Genomic DNA, 17801 nt, shown 5'->3' on the forward strand with positions numbered 1-17801 from the left:
GAATAATTCTGCATTAAAACTTTTAAAATAGAATGAAAAGTAATACTAATGCTAATACCTTGAGGGTTAGGCATTTTGGCCATTACCGTCCTGTTAGTTTTCCTTTAATTCAATAGGAAATAAGAAATCATCTAAATTATGAAGACCCCAGTGAAAAAGTCAGTTTTATATGACAAAAGAGAAGATTGAAAAACACATGGGTTGTTAAACAAACTTTATGATTTGCCACTGTGGGACTATTTTAAGAAGAATACTTAATTCCCACATTTGCTCACTACAGTTGACACTCACTTTGCAGCCAAAGAAAAGAGAAGCAAGGCTAAAGCACAGAACTAAAATCACTTCTAAATGTTTTGTACCATATATGTTAAAATCAAAACAAACTCCAACAGGATATTAAGCTGCACACTTATTATTGGAAACCTGGCCTGATTTGGAAAACAGTTCTTTAAGCACCCCAACAAAGATACTCAAGGCACTATACTCACCAGTATGAATCTTCTCATGTCTCTGTAGCAGGTACTTCTGTATGAAACGCATGTCGCATTGACTGCACTGAAATGGTTTTTCACCTTGAACAATATAATTCCACATCCATAAGTTAATAACTACAAACTGTTGTTTCTGATGATTACTTTGAGGAATAAAATAGTTATCTATAAGAAACCAGCATCTGAGCAGATTCCACAATAGTCTAATACCAAAAAATTTATCCCTACTAACTATATGGACTTCAAAATTCTCCCCATGAGTCACATTAACACAATCATGGAGGAGTTGGAGCCAAAATGGCTGTAATTTCTTCAAGAACAAGATCAATTATGATGCTGGCATAAGTCTGCATTTTGGGTTCCGGCAAGCTACTATAATGATAAGTACCTTTTCATTTCTCCGAACCAGAGATAGATACCTCATCAGGCAAATAAGCATCTAGAGCACATTTTACAAAGGGATCAATATTGGCACTTAGGCTACAAGTCAACCCATTACTTTCTCATAAAGAAAGAAAAAAACCTTGTAAACAGTTATAGCCTCAATGTAATGAACATATGTTGATTTTTTCTGGTATTCTTTTGACACTTTGGTGCATGGAATCTCTAAGCTTAGATGCCAAGTTACCTACTCTTAGAACTGAAATTCGCATAGGGCTGAAAACATTTTTACTGCGAGTAAACAGATCTTTATATAGTAGAAAAAACAAGTGAAGTTAAGCAGTACCTGTATGAATGAAGACATGTCTCTGTAAATGGTAGTTGGTTCTAAAGGCAGCATTGCAATGCTCACAAACATGAGATTTGGGGGTTTTCAGACCAAGTGATCCATCCTCATTTATTGTAAGGATCTATTTTAAAAAAAGTAAAATTGTTCTCACACTACCCACTAAAGATGTTTTATTAACTACAAATCAAAACATAAAATGAATTAATAATGCAGACAATTCAAATATTTCAGGTAAAAATAGTGCTAACTTCTATAAATCTACACCAATAGGATTTTGGTTTTACATTTGCAACAATTGCCTGTTCCAAATTTGTGTATCATCAATTGTCAAGAGATATTTCCAGCTGCTGGAGACAAAAGCAATTGATGGAAAACCAACTTACAGCTTCCCTATTCAGAGTGGAGTCACTTTAAATGTCAGTGTTTACTTTCTCCATCTGTTGGGAAGGAGGTAAAGTAACCATACCATCTTTGGGCACAGACCCATAGATGATCATATTTTAAAGGATAAGTGGAATGCTGTGTGAACTTTGTGGAAGTAAAGCAAGACTGTATGATTGTCAAGATGTATAAAAGCTTATCCCCGAGTAACCACATAACCTGTCTGCTACTGCACATCATAGCTAAAAATAGAACTGGACTAATAAAACTATACCCCTGTCCAGTTACTTATAAAATGTCAGTACAGAAGTATCACAGTGACTCTTTAATTGTTTAAAGAAAAGGAGTACTTGTGGCACCTTAGAGACTAACAAATTTATTTCAGCATAAGCTTTTGTGAGCTACAGCTCACTTCATCGGATGTGTAGCTCACGAAAGTTTATGCTCAAATAAATTTGTTAGTCTCTAAGGTGCCACAAGTACTCCTTTTCTTTTTGTGAATACAGACTAACATGGCTGCTACTCTGAAACCTTTAATTATTTAGTTATTTTCCATTATATTCCCTTAGCCTGGCTTTCTAATTCTTTGATATAATGTCATGGTACAGTACTTAGCAGGCTTTTATATCACTATTGTATGCTAAGTGGCCACAAGACAACCTCTCCCAATATTCTGTAATGTGGAGATGATAAAAAACAAAAAAAACCCACCTTGGATCCCTCCTAATTCGTTCATTTTACAGAGCCCTTCCTCACTTAGTGTATCCCTTTAGAAGATCTTCCTGCCAAATTCAGCTTTCTACTTTCAATAATTTTGATGCCATGGTAGATTGTTGTTTAAGTTGCAAGAATTTTTTTAAATACTAGGGAAAGTTCATTTCCACACCTCTCCCACATTTGATACAGCTCAGTACAGTTTTGCTCAAACTTGCCCAAAATAACACCACTGGGAAGACACCAGCAGGAAAATGGCAGCCCAACAAATGAAATTTTCAGGAAGTTTTATGTGACTGAAAACAGTGTTATAATAGTGTGTTATAACAGAATAATCTCAAATAAATAGTGATTAGCTCTCTAACTATAAAAACCGAAGAGGAAAGCATGCTGGCACTCTAAATAGTCAGGATATTTTAACAGAGCAAGCAAAAGAGCCATTCCATTGCTCTGTGATTGTGGATAAACTCAGTATTAACTCTTATTATAGGACCTACTTTGAAAATTGTTCTAATTTTAGCTGCTCGTTCTGCTACAGCAGACCTCACAGACAGTTTAGGCTCTGATCAAGCACACACACTTGAAACCAATGGGATTACTCACATGTTTATCAATAAGCACATTAATATGTTTGCAGGGGCCTTATAGATCTGTAAAGTCCAATGCTTATAAAATTATGTTCTGTAACAATATGCTACTACTTAAACGGACACTGTCAGATAAAAAAGTATATTTTATAAAACAATGAAATTTCATCACATGTATTATGTATATTACTGACATTTTAAAATAACTATACAAAAAAAAAGATTTCATATTCCTCCATTTTTCCTCTACATTCTGGAATCTTTTTAATTTACTGCATTATAGCTCTCCTTAAATGAAGAAAATCAGTTTTGCCAATGTGGTTTTGCCAAAATGTAGTCCAAAAAATAATGGGGGTAAAAAATGAATAAAAACTGTAGATTTTTCAAGTAGACAAGTAATAAAAGAAAAATAGTACTGAAAATATTTCAATGCATTAAGTGACCTCCACACTTAAAAACCCAGCTGTTGGATTAGCAGCAAATCAAGACCAATATGCTGGGATTATGCCATACCAATCCTGCTCTTCCTGCCATTCCAATTTTTATGAGCCAATAAAAGATTGATACAAACCCTGCTCAAGGATTTCCCTCAAGCTTTTCTAATCCCTCTTCATCTCAAAAGAATGGAGCGGGCAGACAGGGAGAGAGAGAAAGGAAGCATACATGAATGCCCATGAAGTCTTCTGTAAGAGGGACACCCACTTCCCCCACCAAACAATCCTCCCACAGGTGTGGTCTCTGAGGAGAAAGGGTGAGGCATTCAAGCTGGATCCCCCTCATTATAACAGAGAGAGGTGTGCTGCTATCAGGGACCCAAGAGCCTGGAACTTGCTCCCGAACTCTATCTGAAATATTTATAATCTGTCAGCCCTTCAGGCATGCCACAAAAGCCATCTATATAAGAAGATTTGGGGGGATAGGTAACCCTGGGAGAATGAAAAGGCTTGTTTTGTTTCAGGAGGTTTTTCTGGGGGGCAAAAAGGATAGAGGGAGCGGGGGAGATTTGCTGCTTTATTTGTTGGCTGGGCTATTTCCTGAATACACTTATTTTTATGCTATTGTGTGGTCTTCTTTATGGGACTGTGATTTTACTGAACTGCTATAGCACCTGTGTGATTTCAATTGTTGCATAAACCCAAATAAAATAAATAATTAGCTTGCGTTTTAGTAGAAGAGCTGCTCAGAAGCCTCAGCAGACCAGCCTTCTCTTGCTGATGTCTGCCCAGCTATGAGGAAGGAGACAGCATTCACACTGGTCTGCATCTCCCAGCTCACCACCAATTGCCTGGATGACAGGAGAGCCTGGCCCCACCCTCTCACCAAGACTCCCAGCCCTTAAAAAGAAGAGGAGTACTTGTGGCACCTTAGAGACTAACAAGTTTATTAGAGCATAAGCTTTCGTGAGCTACAGCTCACTTCGCAATTTCCTTGCAAGCACTACTTACTCCTGGAACCACTTCCTCTCTATCAATATCTCATAGGACAGGCCTTATATTATGTACGTATAGGACCATTCAAAATCTTAAGTTTCAGAGTAGCATCCGTGTTAGTCTGTATTCGCAAAAAGAAAAGGAGTACTTGTGGCACCTTAGAGACTAACAAATTTATTAGAGCATAAGCTTTCGTGAGCTACAGCTCACTTCATCGGATGCATTTGGTGGAAAAAACAGAGGAGAGATTTATATATACACACACACAGAGAACATGAAACAATGGGTTTATCATACACACTGTAAGGAGAGTGATCACTTAAGATAAGCCATCACCAGCAGCAGGGGGGGGAAGGAGGAAAACCTTTCATGGTGACAAGCAAGGTAGGCTAATTCCAGCAGTTAACAAGAATATCAGAGGAACAGTGGGGGGTGGGGTGGGAGGGAGAAATACCATGGGGAAATAGTTTTACTTTGTGTAATGACTCATCCATTCCCAGTCTCTATTCAAGCCTAAGTTAATTGTATCCAGTTTGCAAATTAATTCCAATTCAGCAGTCTCTCGTTGGAGTCAGACATCATCTTCCTCTCCAAATGCAAACAGATGGACATCATACCGAAAGGACTGAAGGTAAAAAATCCATTACAATCTACATACCACACAGACTATGCTGACAGCTTGTGCCACACACTCTCAAGGAAACTGCGGAACCACCTGATCAACATCCTCTACAGCAAACAGGGAAAGATTAAGAATGAGCTCTCAAAACTGGATACTCTCATAAAGAACCAACCTTCCACACAAACTTCCTCGTGGCTGGACTTTACAAAAACTAGACAAGCCATTTACAAAACACACTTTGATTCTCTACAAAAGAAAAAGGACACTAAGCTATCTAAACTACTATATGCCACAAGGGGCCACAACAATGGTTCCAGTAACCCACCCAGCAATATTGTTAATCTATCCAACTATACTCTTAGCCCAGCGGAAGAATCTGTCCTATCTCGGGGCCTCTCCTTTTGCCCCTCCACCCCCACGAACATGATACAGTTCTGTGGTGACCTAGAATCCTATTTTCGACGTCTCAGACTCAAGGAATATTTCCAACACACCTCTGACCAACATATTAACCCACAGAGACCTTCCTGCCAACACTACAAAAAGAAGGATTCTAGGTGGACTCCTCCTGAAGGTCGAAACAGCAGCCTGGATTTCTACATAGACTGCTTCCGCCGACGTGCACGAGCTGAAATTGTGGAAAAGCAGCATCGCTTACCCCATAACCTCAGCCATGCAGAACACAGTGCCATCCACAGCCTCAGAAACAACTCTGACATCATAATCAAAAAGGCTGACAAAGGAGGTGCTGTCGTCATCATGAATAGGTCAGAGTATGAACAAGAGGCTACTAGGCAGCTCTCCAACACCACTTTCTACAAGCCATTACCCTCTGATCCCACTGAGAGTTACCAAAAGAAACTACAGCATTTGCTCAAGAAACTCCCTGAAAAAGCACAAGAACAAATCCGCACAGACACACCCCTGGAGCCAGGACCTGGGGTATTCTATCTGCTACCCAAGATCCATAAACCTGGAAATCCTGGACGCCCCATCATCTCAGGCATTGGCACCCTGACAGCAGGATTGTCTGGCTATGTAGACTCCCTCCTCAGGCCCTTCGTTACCAGCACTCCCAGCTATCTTCGAGACACCACCGATTTCCTGAGGAAACTACAGTCCATTGGTGATCTTCCTAAAAACACCATCCTAGCCACTACGGATGTAGAAGCCCTCTACACCAACATTCCACACAAAGATGGACTACAAGCCGTCAGGAACAGTATCCCCGATACTTTCACGGCTAACCTGGTGGCTGAACTTTGTGACTTTGTCCTGACCCATAACTATTTCACATTTGGCGACAATGTATACCTTCAAATCAGCGGCACTGCGATGGGTACCCGCATGGCCCCACAGTATGCCAACATTTTTATGGCTGACTTAGAACAACGCTTCCTCAGCTCTCGTCCCCTAATGCTCCTACTCTACTTGCGCTACATTGATGACATCTTCATCATCTGGACCCATGGAAAAGAAGCTCTTGAGGAATTCCACCATGATTTCAACAATTTCCATCCCACCATCAACCTCAGCCTGGACCAGTCCACACAAGAGATCCACTTCCTGGACACTACGGTGCTAATAAGCGATGGTCACATAAACACCACCCTATATCGGAAACCTACTGACCGCTATTCCTACCTACATGTCTCTAGCTTTCATCCAGATCATACCACTCGATCCATTGTCTACAGCCAAGTGCTACGATATAACCGCATTTGCTCCAACCCCTCAGACAGAGACAAACACCTACAAGATCTCTATCATGCATTCCTACAACTACAATACCCACCTGCTGAAGTGAAGAAACAGATTGACAGAGCCAGAAGAGTACCCAGAAGTTACCTACTACAGGACAGGCCCAACAAAGAAAACAACAGAACGCCACTAGCCATCACCTTCAGCCCCCAACTAAAACCTCTCCAACGCATCATCAAGGATCTACAACCCATCCTGAAGGACGACCCATCACTCTCACAGATCTTGGGAGACAGACCAGTCCTTGCTTACAGACAGCCCCCCAATCTGAAGCAAATACTCACCAGCAACCACACACCACACAACAGAACCACTAACCCAGGAACCTATCCTTGCAACAAAGCCCGTTGCCAACTCTGTCCACATATCTATTCAGGGGACACCATCATAGGGCCTAATCACATCAGCCACACTATCAGAGGCTCGTTCACCTGCGCATCTACCAATGTGATATATGCCATCATGTGCCAGCAATGCCCCTCTGCCATGTACATTGGCCAAACTGGACAGTCTCTACGTAAAAGAATGAATGGACACAAATCAGACGTCAAGAATTATAACATTCAAAAACCAGTTGGAGAACACTTCAATCTCTCTGGTCACTCGATCACAGACCTAAGAGTGGCTATCCTTCAACAAAAAAGCTTCAAAAACAGACTCCAACGAGAGACTGCTGAATTGGAATTAAATTTGCAAACTGGATACAATTAACTTAGGCTTGAATAGAGACTGGGAATGGATGAGTCATTACACAAAGTAAAACTATTTCCCCATGGTATTTCTCCCTCCCACCCCACCCCCCACTGTTCCTCTGATATTCTTGTTAACTGCTGGAATTAGCCTACCTTGCTTGTCACCATGAAAGGTTTTCCTCCTTTCTCCCCCCTGCTGCTGGTGATGGCTTATCTTAAGTGATCACTCTCCTTACAGTGTGTATGATAAACCCATTGTTTCATGTTCTCTGTGTGTGTGTGTATATATAAATCTCTCCTCTGTTTTTTCCACCAAATGCATCCGATGAAGTGAGCTGTAGCTCACGAAAGCTTATGCTCTAATAAATTTGTTAGTCTCTAAGGTGCCACAAGTACTCAAAATCTTAAAAGGCCATGCCATCTGGCAGAGTGGGCTGACCCCTATGCGCCACCTCATTTAAAGGGCAAGCTACCCAGTGACACAGGCAGATGGGTAAAATTGCTATATCCCTCTTGACAGTAGATCTGGAAAACAAATTCTCAAAATAATGTAGAACAACAGTTTTCATGAGAACTTCTAACACAAATAAGAATACTACTCCTAAGGGAATTCTGTGCCAAAAAATTAAAAATTCTGCAAATTTTGTCAAAATAACACAATATAATCACACTATTTTCAATTATTTGCTGACAAGTATTTTGAAATAAATTACCCAAATTGAGATTACGTTATGTTATTTCACCAAATAAAATTTTGCAGATTTTTAAAATTTTTAATTTTTTGGCGCAGAATTTTTAAATTTTGGTGCAGAATTCCTTCAAGAGTACCAGGATTCTGTGTGGTACAATTTGGTGTGGGTAGCTTGGTGGGGTATCTGGGAGGGATCTGGATCACAGGGACTTGTTGTGGGGTTCTGGGTGTAGGGGGCTGCTGATACATGGGGAAAGTAGGGTGAGGCTTGGCAGGCGGGATTTTGGTGCGGGGAGGTCCAGATACACAGGGGTTGGGCAGACAGGGGGAGCAGCTCCCCGTAAAGTAGCTGAGGAACGATAGGACCAGGAAGTGGGGGAAGAGGGTCACTGTAGGGGGAGCTGCTTCCCGTCCACGCAACCCCCATGCATCTGGACATCCGCCCTGCTGTGCCTCACCCCCTGCACCTAGCCCCTCCCTCCAACTCTCCCCCCACAGTGCAGAGCTTCCTACAGGCAGGGGAAGTTCCTAGGGTTGATCTGACCCAGTGCCAGCTTCTCTGGGCAGCGGAGGGGGAACTCTGTCTCCATCCTCCTCCTCCTCCCTCCCATGCCCAGCCAGGACGAACATCCCTGGGCAGCCAGGGCATCCCCAGACACGCCCCCCCACTCGCTGCGCCACAGGGACTTTCCTCTCCCCTGGCTGCCTGAATAGACCCTGCAGGAGAGGAGTGAGTGAGCACTGGTGCAGTTTCTCTTTGGTTCCCCACAGAAACCATTTTTCTGCAGAAAAACGAAGAGAATCTGTGCAGGGACATATTTCTGTATGCGTGCAGCAGCACAGAATTCCCCCAGGAGTAGAATATATATAAAGACACTTAAATTTTAGGAATGCTCTCTACCAGCAGGTTATTTTACTAAATTTATGGATGAAAACTTTTTAAAATTTTTCAAAACTGTCATTTTAGATTTGTTTTTAAACTGTTCTCAATGAATAAGGGCATACAATAATTCTCAGGCTCACAGAAAGGTACAACTATTATTAGATGAACATAGTGCAATGATTTATAACTTGTCCACAAAACTACTGACTCATAATTTAAAAAAAATATTTGGAAAGGGAACTGTCTGGAGAGACAGATGTTGAAGCATATCAAAGGTTCATGTTTCTAAAAGGAGTTCAAAGAAACACACTATGAATGCCTTATATCACAGTCTTCTCTGGACCTTGGAATGCTCCAAAGTTGCATCTTTACTGGACAAATAAAACAACTTCTGACATTACTACTTCAAATTCTAAAGAAATCAGTCAAAGTCATAGCAAATCTACAGGTTCTTTTCAAGCTTGGTTTCTCCAAAATCAGTCTTACCTTAGCTGGTGAACGCTGTTTTCTTTTCTTCTTTTTCTGCAAATCTACTGGCTCTCGTATTTGTTTTTTGTCTCTCTTCTGTTGTTCAGATGCATCAGTAAAAGTAATTTCCTGCTTTACGCTGATCTATTAAGATACAAATGTCAGTTTCAGGTGAGGTTCTCATTACAAAAGAGCAATTTTTCATTTTCAGATGACAAAAGGCTGAAATAAAGGCTAAAATTTTTTCTGAAGGAATTGTCCCATGGTTTCATTCTTTCAGAAATTTAACAAAAAAGGAGTAATCAATATCTTAAAAAGGAAGGAAAGGAAATAATTCTATATAGATTTACAGTTTGCTGTACCTCTTCATTCATCCAAAAAAATGTAGGCTTTTCTTTCTGACCTGTAGTGTCTCCTTGTGACTTCTCGTGTATATCAAAATCTCTCATATGTGCATATAATCACTCTTCCATTTGTTTCATACCTATATTACTTTTGCCTGTCATATTGTCAATGCCAGGATTTAAGAGAAACAGATCAATTTACTATATATTTGAGCTAAAAAACTTTTTTAAAAACCCCCAAAAATACAGCAAATGAACTTTTTCCCAGTAATACTTCTTGATCTGTCAACTTTATTAAAAATCATATTCTTAAATATTCCTGAAATGTTTTCTAAACTGCCCAACAATCTCTGATCTGCAGTTAAAAGGAAAGCCCTCCCAATAAACAGTGTTTTAACAAAACTCCAGTTGAAAAAAGACTATTCTTTTTTTTTTTACCCCTTTATAACATGTCTTTTTAAATCACTGACATTTCAGTAAACACCTAAACCAATAAAATATAAAACTTAACAGTATTAATGCATATTTTTCAAATGGAAGCCATTTGTATTCTCCCTGTAGTGGATGGAAGACACTTTCTATTTAATATTAAGGAAGACATAATATGGGCATCTACCAAGTGTCATATGTTCGACCTGTAGCATGAATGCAAGCAATAGCTGTCAAATGCTAAATTTCTATATGAGATATACTTTAAAAACATGTACATAAATGCTTCAGGTGGCAAAAAGAAAAAACATTTCCACACATGGCCAAATGTGCTTTTCATAAAACAAATAAATCATGCAGGTCCTTTAAATAATATTACTTATCCTGGTTTATATTTGCTCTTTAAAATTTATTATTGTGTGATTTTTTTAAGTGTTTAATGTTAACCAGTCAATTCATATAGTAACAACAAATATAATTATCTATTTTTTTATAAATAGATGCTTATTATAAAAATGAAATATAGCTGGATGAAACTCACCTCAATGCAAATGACCTAAAAAAGGCTGTAATACACTTTTTAAACCACACTTAAGCTCATGAAGCTTGGCTTAAATGATGTATAGGGCCTTGTGTCGGCCCTCTAACAGAGATTTCACCCATTCAGCAGCTAAAGACATTTTCATAAATAGCATCCATTATTAATAAATATTTTATAATCAAAATACAAATAACTCATTAATGTATTCCTAACATAACACAACAACATTACCAAACCATGCTTCCTAAATGAGTGTGCAATATTTCATGAAGAAAATGCTTACAGGAACATTGACTGCATACTGTAGCCCTTGAGGAAGTCTATCTTGAGCCTCCAACTCATCATCATTTTTTACCGTCTCCTCATGGACCATGAGTTCATCATGTGAAATCATCTCCTGTTGTCGAAGCTCACTTTCTTGTAACACTTCATCTGTTGTAAGAATTTCTTGATGTGCCATAGTCCGGTCTTGAAGCACTGCCTCTTGCCGTTCCCCAGATACTGAAGATTGGTCAGATACTGCACCCATCCCTACCATAGCCCTCGGTGACTGCATTTGGTCTATGCCACCACATTTAAGAAATAATCCTCCAAGTTTGTCTTCAATATTCATGCTTAAGTGCAATACCCTACAAAGAGAAGGACAGCAAGTGAATATCTACAAATGGGGAAGTTATTTAAAAATTTACTTGACATTTAAAAAAAAAGTTTTACAAAATAGAGTCAACAACACATGCCTTTCTTGTAAGTACTGTCCAGGGCTTTCAACACTTCATCTTTGTTGTAATAAGCTAAAGGAGATCTCTCTCTCTCCCACATACACACTTTCAAATAGGTTGTAGTTGAGTTGTGGTTGTTTTTTGACTACCGATATAACGGGGTGATATAGTAGTTATAAGAATTGATAGCCAAAAGAAACTTAAATACATTCCCTACCCTTTAAAGGAAGCAAACTGCTTCCGTTTTTTCTTTTCTGCCTCTCTTCCCCATCCCCTCCCCCCTTTTTTGTGCCTGATCCCTCTCCTGAAGATGCTTCCTTTCACTGTGTTCTCTCTTCTCCACTCCCCACTCTTTGTATGTGCTGTCTGTGTCTCCTGTCACCACTGCTCCAGGCTGCCATAACAGCTTTATCTTCACAAGGGAGAGGAAGGAGAATTTTTTGGTTCTTGCTGCTGCTGTTGTTGCATGAGAAGGAAGGAAGAGGAGTAGTTAAACATACTTATAAGGGGGTGATCACCTCCACACCCACTCCGACACTAGAGCATGAGTCAGGGTGTTATGGGCTTAACACTGCCCCCATGAATAGTGCGAAAACAGAGTAGAAAATAGGCAGTAGTTCAGCATGCTGTGCGGAGGCTCAGCTCCAACTCAGTCAGGCTTTTTAGCTAATTAGGCTCTGGGTCAGCTCTGTCCCTAATGTTCTAACTGTCCAATTAAATAGCCAAAGAAGCCAAACCATCTTGCCCAGCAGTACAGAAGGGCTCTCCATCATCTCCTAAGAATTACATTGTGATGCCCTACAGACCAATTTAACATCCTGCTACTCCAAAAGCACACATTCCATCCACAAACTTGTATCAAACAGATCAACATGTAATGTTTAAACCTCAGTTTTCAGTTTGAAAATAGAAAATATGTCTCAAAAAACACTTGCAGTGACTGAGAAAAATAGGGAGGATTCTGGATTTATCCTAATTTCTAGTGAAGATTTGTTCATTTTTCACAAACTCATCACACAATCTGGCATGAAGGGCAGACTCACCCCAAGTGGGGGCCAGGAGCATTTGATATTAGGAATGTGGCCCACTGGCAGAACAGAGTGGTGAAGATTACACATTACTGATCTGCATCATGCCTGATTCCAGACAGTACTATTAGTAGTTCTGATTCCTGTGAATATTCAATTCACTCAAGCAAATTAAAACAGAATTAAAAAGGCAGCCAACATTTCCGTTCTCCAGCATTAATCTAGTCAAGACAGGAGAGGATCTGTGCCTGACCTATCACACAAGAGCAAGAATCTCTAACTCCTTGAATATGTCAGATAGGTGGCTGATTTTTGAGACCTGTAGGATTGTCTAATAATCCTCCCCCTTTTCAAGTTCAAGTGCTCAACTGCCAAGACAAAAGACTGAAGCATGTTGGATATTCGTGGTAAAGTGGACCTTGTCCCAGTAAACTTTCCACTGCTGGAAGTCAGAATGGATTGACTACTGATGTATTCATTCAGCTTGACCCTAAATATGTAGGGTACTGACACCATTAAAAGATTTAATGATGTGGCTTCATTTCCTTTTTGGGAGACACTGAAACGCAAGCCTCCGCATACAAAAGGTCAAAGATATTTATAAATGAATAAGAAAGTAAAAAGGAACCACCAACCTTTAAAAATGTGGAAATATGAAAATGGAGGAATATATTTGAGATGAAAAAGTAAAGACTGACACTCCCCAAATCTACAACCTAACCTGTGAGGTAGCTGAATAACAAGGCCTTTGATGAAATTAGAGAAGAGAGACTCCAACACATTTGCATGGAATTAATATTCCAGTTAGCAATACCATACAAAAAGGGCTTCCAGACCCTTTGTATTTTCCCAGAATAGATGTCCTCCTAGATTTCAACAAAAATGTTAAGTACAGTCATGTTAAAAGGGCTCGGTACACAAGATTCCATAAGTGTGAATATCAATGATTCAAAGAGACAGATGTTCCTGAGAGATGCAGAAACCACAGTCTGTAGGGACAGTTTGGGGTGATGAGGATCAACAATCCTTTGTCTTTGCTGGGGAAGGTAGCAAAGTCTCTGCAGACCAGCCCATGTGAAGAAGAAAGCAGTTGTCCAATCTTGCTGTGGTTAAGAGTCTGGAACAAAGAAAAAGTTCAGAACTTTCTTATTTGATAAAATTTGCAAATAAATCTGTTTGTGGAAGGAAGCACATCTGGGTCAGGTAAATCCAGGTGTCCTAAATTTCCAATCTGCTGGGGAGAATTCCTTCTAACTTTGCCAATTCAGCTTTGCTGGATCTCATATACTGCTAGAGAGATAGGATTTTGACCCCCACTGTTCCTCTGATATTCTTGTTAACTGCTGGAATTAGCCTACCTGCTTGTCACCATGAAAGGTTTTCCTCCTTCCCCCCCCCCCCCCGCTGCTGCTGATTTCTTATCTTAAGTGACAGGTTTCAGAGTAGCAGCCGTGTTAGTCTGTATTCGCAAAAAGAAAAGGAGAAAAAAAAGAAAAAAGAAAAATGCATCCGATGAAGTGAGCTGTAGCTCACGAAAGCTTATGCTCTAATAAATTTGTTAGTCTCTAAGGTGCCACAAGTACTCCTTTTCTTATCTTAAGTGATCACTCTCCTTACAGTGTGTATGATAAACCCATTGTTTCATGTTCTCTGTGTGTGTATATATAAATCTCTCCTCTGTTTTTTCCACCAAATGCATCCGATGAAGTGAGCTGTAGCTCACGAAAGCTTATGCTCTAATAAATTTGTTAGTCTCTAAGGTGCCACAAGTACTCCTTTTCTTTTTGCGAATACAGACTAACACGGCTGCTACTCTGAAACCTAGGATTTTGACAGCTTCTCATTTAACTTTCTGCTTCTAGTGCCATCGTGCCATCTTACAGTAGACCAATTACTACCTTTTATATACATAGTGGATAGTCTAGCAGGGATTTTGGGAAGAAGTGATCTGGCACCAGTGGAGTACCCAGAGCTAAAGGACAGTTGGTTGAATCTGTTCTGAAATGGTCTGTAGAAACAAAGTTCAAAATTTGGATCGACTGACTCTGGAAGAACACTAAAGGAGCATTATCTTATTAAGTTTCTGAGGCTCTTTCAAACAGTCTGAAGCCATCAAACAGAACTTATATCAAACTACCTCTATAAGTATGAAAAGAGCCAATCTGAGGCACTAAGGACAATTTGAAAACTTTATCCTGCTAAACTCTAGTTTTTTTTCTGATCAGACAGTATGTGCTTGGGAGGGATCTAGTCAGAATGGACTAGTTTCTCCAGGGATACTTAGATAAGCAACTTTGAAGTCTTTCTTATGCATCATCTTCAGGGCATTTCTCTTCAAATGAAGGGACACCAACTCTTCAATGTTTAAAGCAGGGTTAGATTATCTCAGCTAAGATAAAAAGTATTTCCAGTTGTCTGAATCACATATTATCAAAGAAAAGAATGAGATTTCACACTTTTCAAGGGATGAAGTGCACCAGGAATGCCACCAATGATCCCAGGGAGAGAAACTGTAATCCATGGAATTTTTTTTTGGAGGTAACTGGGGTTTCATGGCAGCAGGGTGAAGTAGTTGTTCATCGCCAATGATGCTGAAGGTTTCCTGGAGAGGACTTGCAACAAGGGAAATGCCATTCTGGGATGTAGTAACAGGAATGTTGCATGTAAGACATGGGAGGTAACTGTTCTGCTCTATTGGGCACTGGTGAGTCCTCCGCTGGAGTACTGTTTCCAGTTCGAGGCACCATACTTCAAGAAAATTATGAACAAACTAGAGAGAGTCCAAAGGACAGCAACTAAAATGATAAGAGGTTTAGAAAACGACCTATGAGGAAAGATTGAAAGCATTGGGCATGTTTAGTCTAGAGAAGAAAAGGCCAAGGGAGGACATAATAGTCTTCAAATATGTAAAATGTTGTTATAAGACGGACAGTGATCATTTGTTTTCCATGTCTACCCAGAATAGGCCACGTAATCATCTTAGTTTGCAGCAAGGGAGATTTAGGTTGGATATTAGGAAAAACTTTAACTATGAGGATAATTAAGTATTAAAACAGGTTACTGGTGAAGGCTGCAGACTCCACATCCTTGGAGGTTTTTAAGAACAGGTTGAACAAAACACCTGTCAGGGTTGATCCAGGTATATTTAATCCTGCTCAGTGCACGAGGATGGACTAGATGATTTCTTGAGGTCCCTTCCAGCCCTACATTTCTATGATTCTATGCATGTTAGGGGGTTGGACTAGATGATCTCCTGAGGTCCCTTCCAACCCTGATATCCTATGATTCTATGTTGAGGCCTACTGCAGTATTACCTTAGTGCACGGCAGCCTTCATAGGAACCAGCTGGAGAGGCGCTGAGATGGGGAAGTGCAAGCTGCTAAGAAGCAAGCATTCAAGTGTGAAAAACAGCAGCTGCAGTCTGTCAGTTCAAGGCACAGCTGAAAGCAGTGCTAGGGACTGCTCCAGATGCAGAATATTGTCACACTGCTCTGAAATCAGGCACAAACTGAGGAATTCCTGGATTTAAAGCTATTTCCTGGCAGAAAGGTATGGAGAATAATGAGAAAAGGGTCTCAGAAAGACAGCAAAGGAGTCTGCTGCTGCTGCCGTCACCAATGAATTGGGGCAGACTGGTGATACATAGCAGCAGAATGCGAGAGGAACAATTGGTAATGTTCAGCAGCTGCCTAGCAGAGGACACACACTGATAGTATATAGCATTTATTTGTAACATATTGTCAGCTGTTTAAATTGTGAGGGATATGACTACATGGCTGCTTTTCACACTGACTAGTAGGCTTAGTCCTTGGGATAGTAGGCATCAGGTACATTTTTCAAGCTCTGATCTTGAGTCACCTCAGGTGCATTATAAAAGAGCAGGTTTTTAGATAACTGGCCATTCATACAAAAATAATAAGGACTCAATCTGCAGCATAACGCTACAACTGATGAAACACAATCTAGTCTACATAAAATCTAAAAACAGTACCAAATAATATGAAAGTAAAGAAAAACATAAAAATAGGCTACTAGTCCAAATGAGAAGTGTCCTGATTAGAACTGCCTCGGCAAATCAAGCATAGTTGACCACAAGATGCTTTTGGGGGGGGTGGGGAGGAGGGCAGAGGTTGCTTAAGTAAGCAAAATCATATTATTTTAATTGAAACCAAGAAAAAAAATGCTCTTGGCAGAACAACAGACTGACCAGAAAAAGTAAGCTGAAGTTTTCAAAATAATTCACCTGGACCTGTAGTAGGTCAACCAGAAAGTCAGAACAAGCTACATCTGTGAAAGAAGATATCCCCAAAATAAGATTATCCTTGACAGAAGCCATGATAATATACACCACATACTAGTGTAAATTAGTACACTTCATGATATAAAACATTGTGATTCACACAGCAGTCTTTTTCCTGGGATTCAAAACTTTTATTTAGTAAGATTTTTAGCACCATCTTTGAAAATTTAGTTAAAAAATCTCTCAATAAAGGCAGAGATCCAATTAAAAAAAAGGTAACATAAAAGGTGTAACTTAAATGCTCCAAAGCTAAAAGAAATGCAGAGTTAGGGTGTTCACTGTGCTTGTTAGAGATTCCCCAAACTCAACGCCTCAAGCAAGGCACTTGAATGCGGGACTCCACAGGATAGACTGCACGGATATGTATACCAGGAAAGAAACAAAAAGAAAGGAAGGACTGGAAAAACAACCTCAGAACAGTTGCTCTGTCCTAGAGTTTCTTTCTCTTTTGATACAATGCTCAGCAATTGCTTGCAGAACACAGCATTTCTCACATGCGGCCACCAGAGGCTTTTCTTGCAGCCACAACTGCCTGGGCAGTGATTTGGAGAGGGAGGGGAGCAAAGCATTGGCCCCTACCCTGGGTCAGCAAGTAGGAGTTGGGCCCTGTGCCCCTCTGGAGCCACATCGCCGGAGGAGCAGACAGCCGGTGTGACTTCCTTACCTTCCCGCAGATGGTGGGGCTCAGGCTTCCGGCTTCAGCCCGAGATGCCACTGTGCTTCAGGGTCACCACCACCCTCATCGCCTCTGGCCCCTGCTGCCTTCCCCGGTCCCTGATCCATCCATCCCATCACCCCTGGCCCCCAATGCCTCCCTACCACCTCCCCATCCAAGGCTTAAATTTGTCCCTCAGTTTGCGAGGGCTGAGTAAGTAAGTGCTGTGAAAACTGATATTTGTGTTTGTTAATACCACTTTTCACTGCCTCCCAGCTAGCTAACAAGTCTGCTGCCGAGAAAAGTGATATTAACAAATGGCAGTGAAAAGTAAG

The 17801-nt window shown here is 40.4% G+C and overlaps 1 protein-coding gene across 4 annotated transcripts in view; it reads right to left on the reverse strand.

Moving 5' to 3' along the window:
* The window catches only part of ZNF148 (zinc finger protein 148), a 52073-nt gene that overhangs the window by 15436 nt on the left and 18836 nt on the right, over positions 1-17801 (reverse strand). For 3 of the 4 annotated variants that reach the window (XM_038421652.2, XM_043504965.1, XM_043504966.1), the window contains exons 2-5: positions 11048-11393; positions 9469-9594; positions 1219-1342; positions 489-572 (exon numbers count right to left, since the gene is read on the reverse strand). In XM_038421652.2, the coding sequence (XP_038277580.1) occupies positions 489-572; positions 1219-1342; positions 9469-9594; positions 11048-11377 (664 nt within the window). In that variant the 5' untranslated portion in view covers positions 11378-11393. The remainder of the gene's footprint in view (positions 1-488; positions 573-1218; positions 1343-9468; positions 9595-11047; positions 11394-17801) is intronic. The other variant, XM_043504964.1, reaches the window with a different exon arrangement.

This window comes from Dermochelys coriacea, chromosome 11, assembly GCF_009764565.3.
Source record: "Dermochelys coriacea isolate rDerCor1 chromosome 11, rDerCor1.pri.v4, whole genome shotgun sequence".
NCBI lineage: Eukaryota > Metazoa > Chordata > Testudines > Dermochelyidae > Dermochelys > Dermochelys coriacea.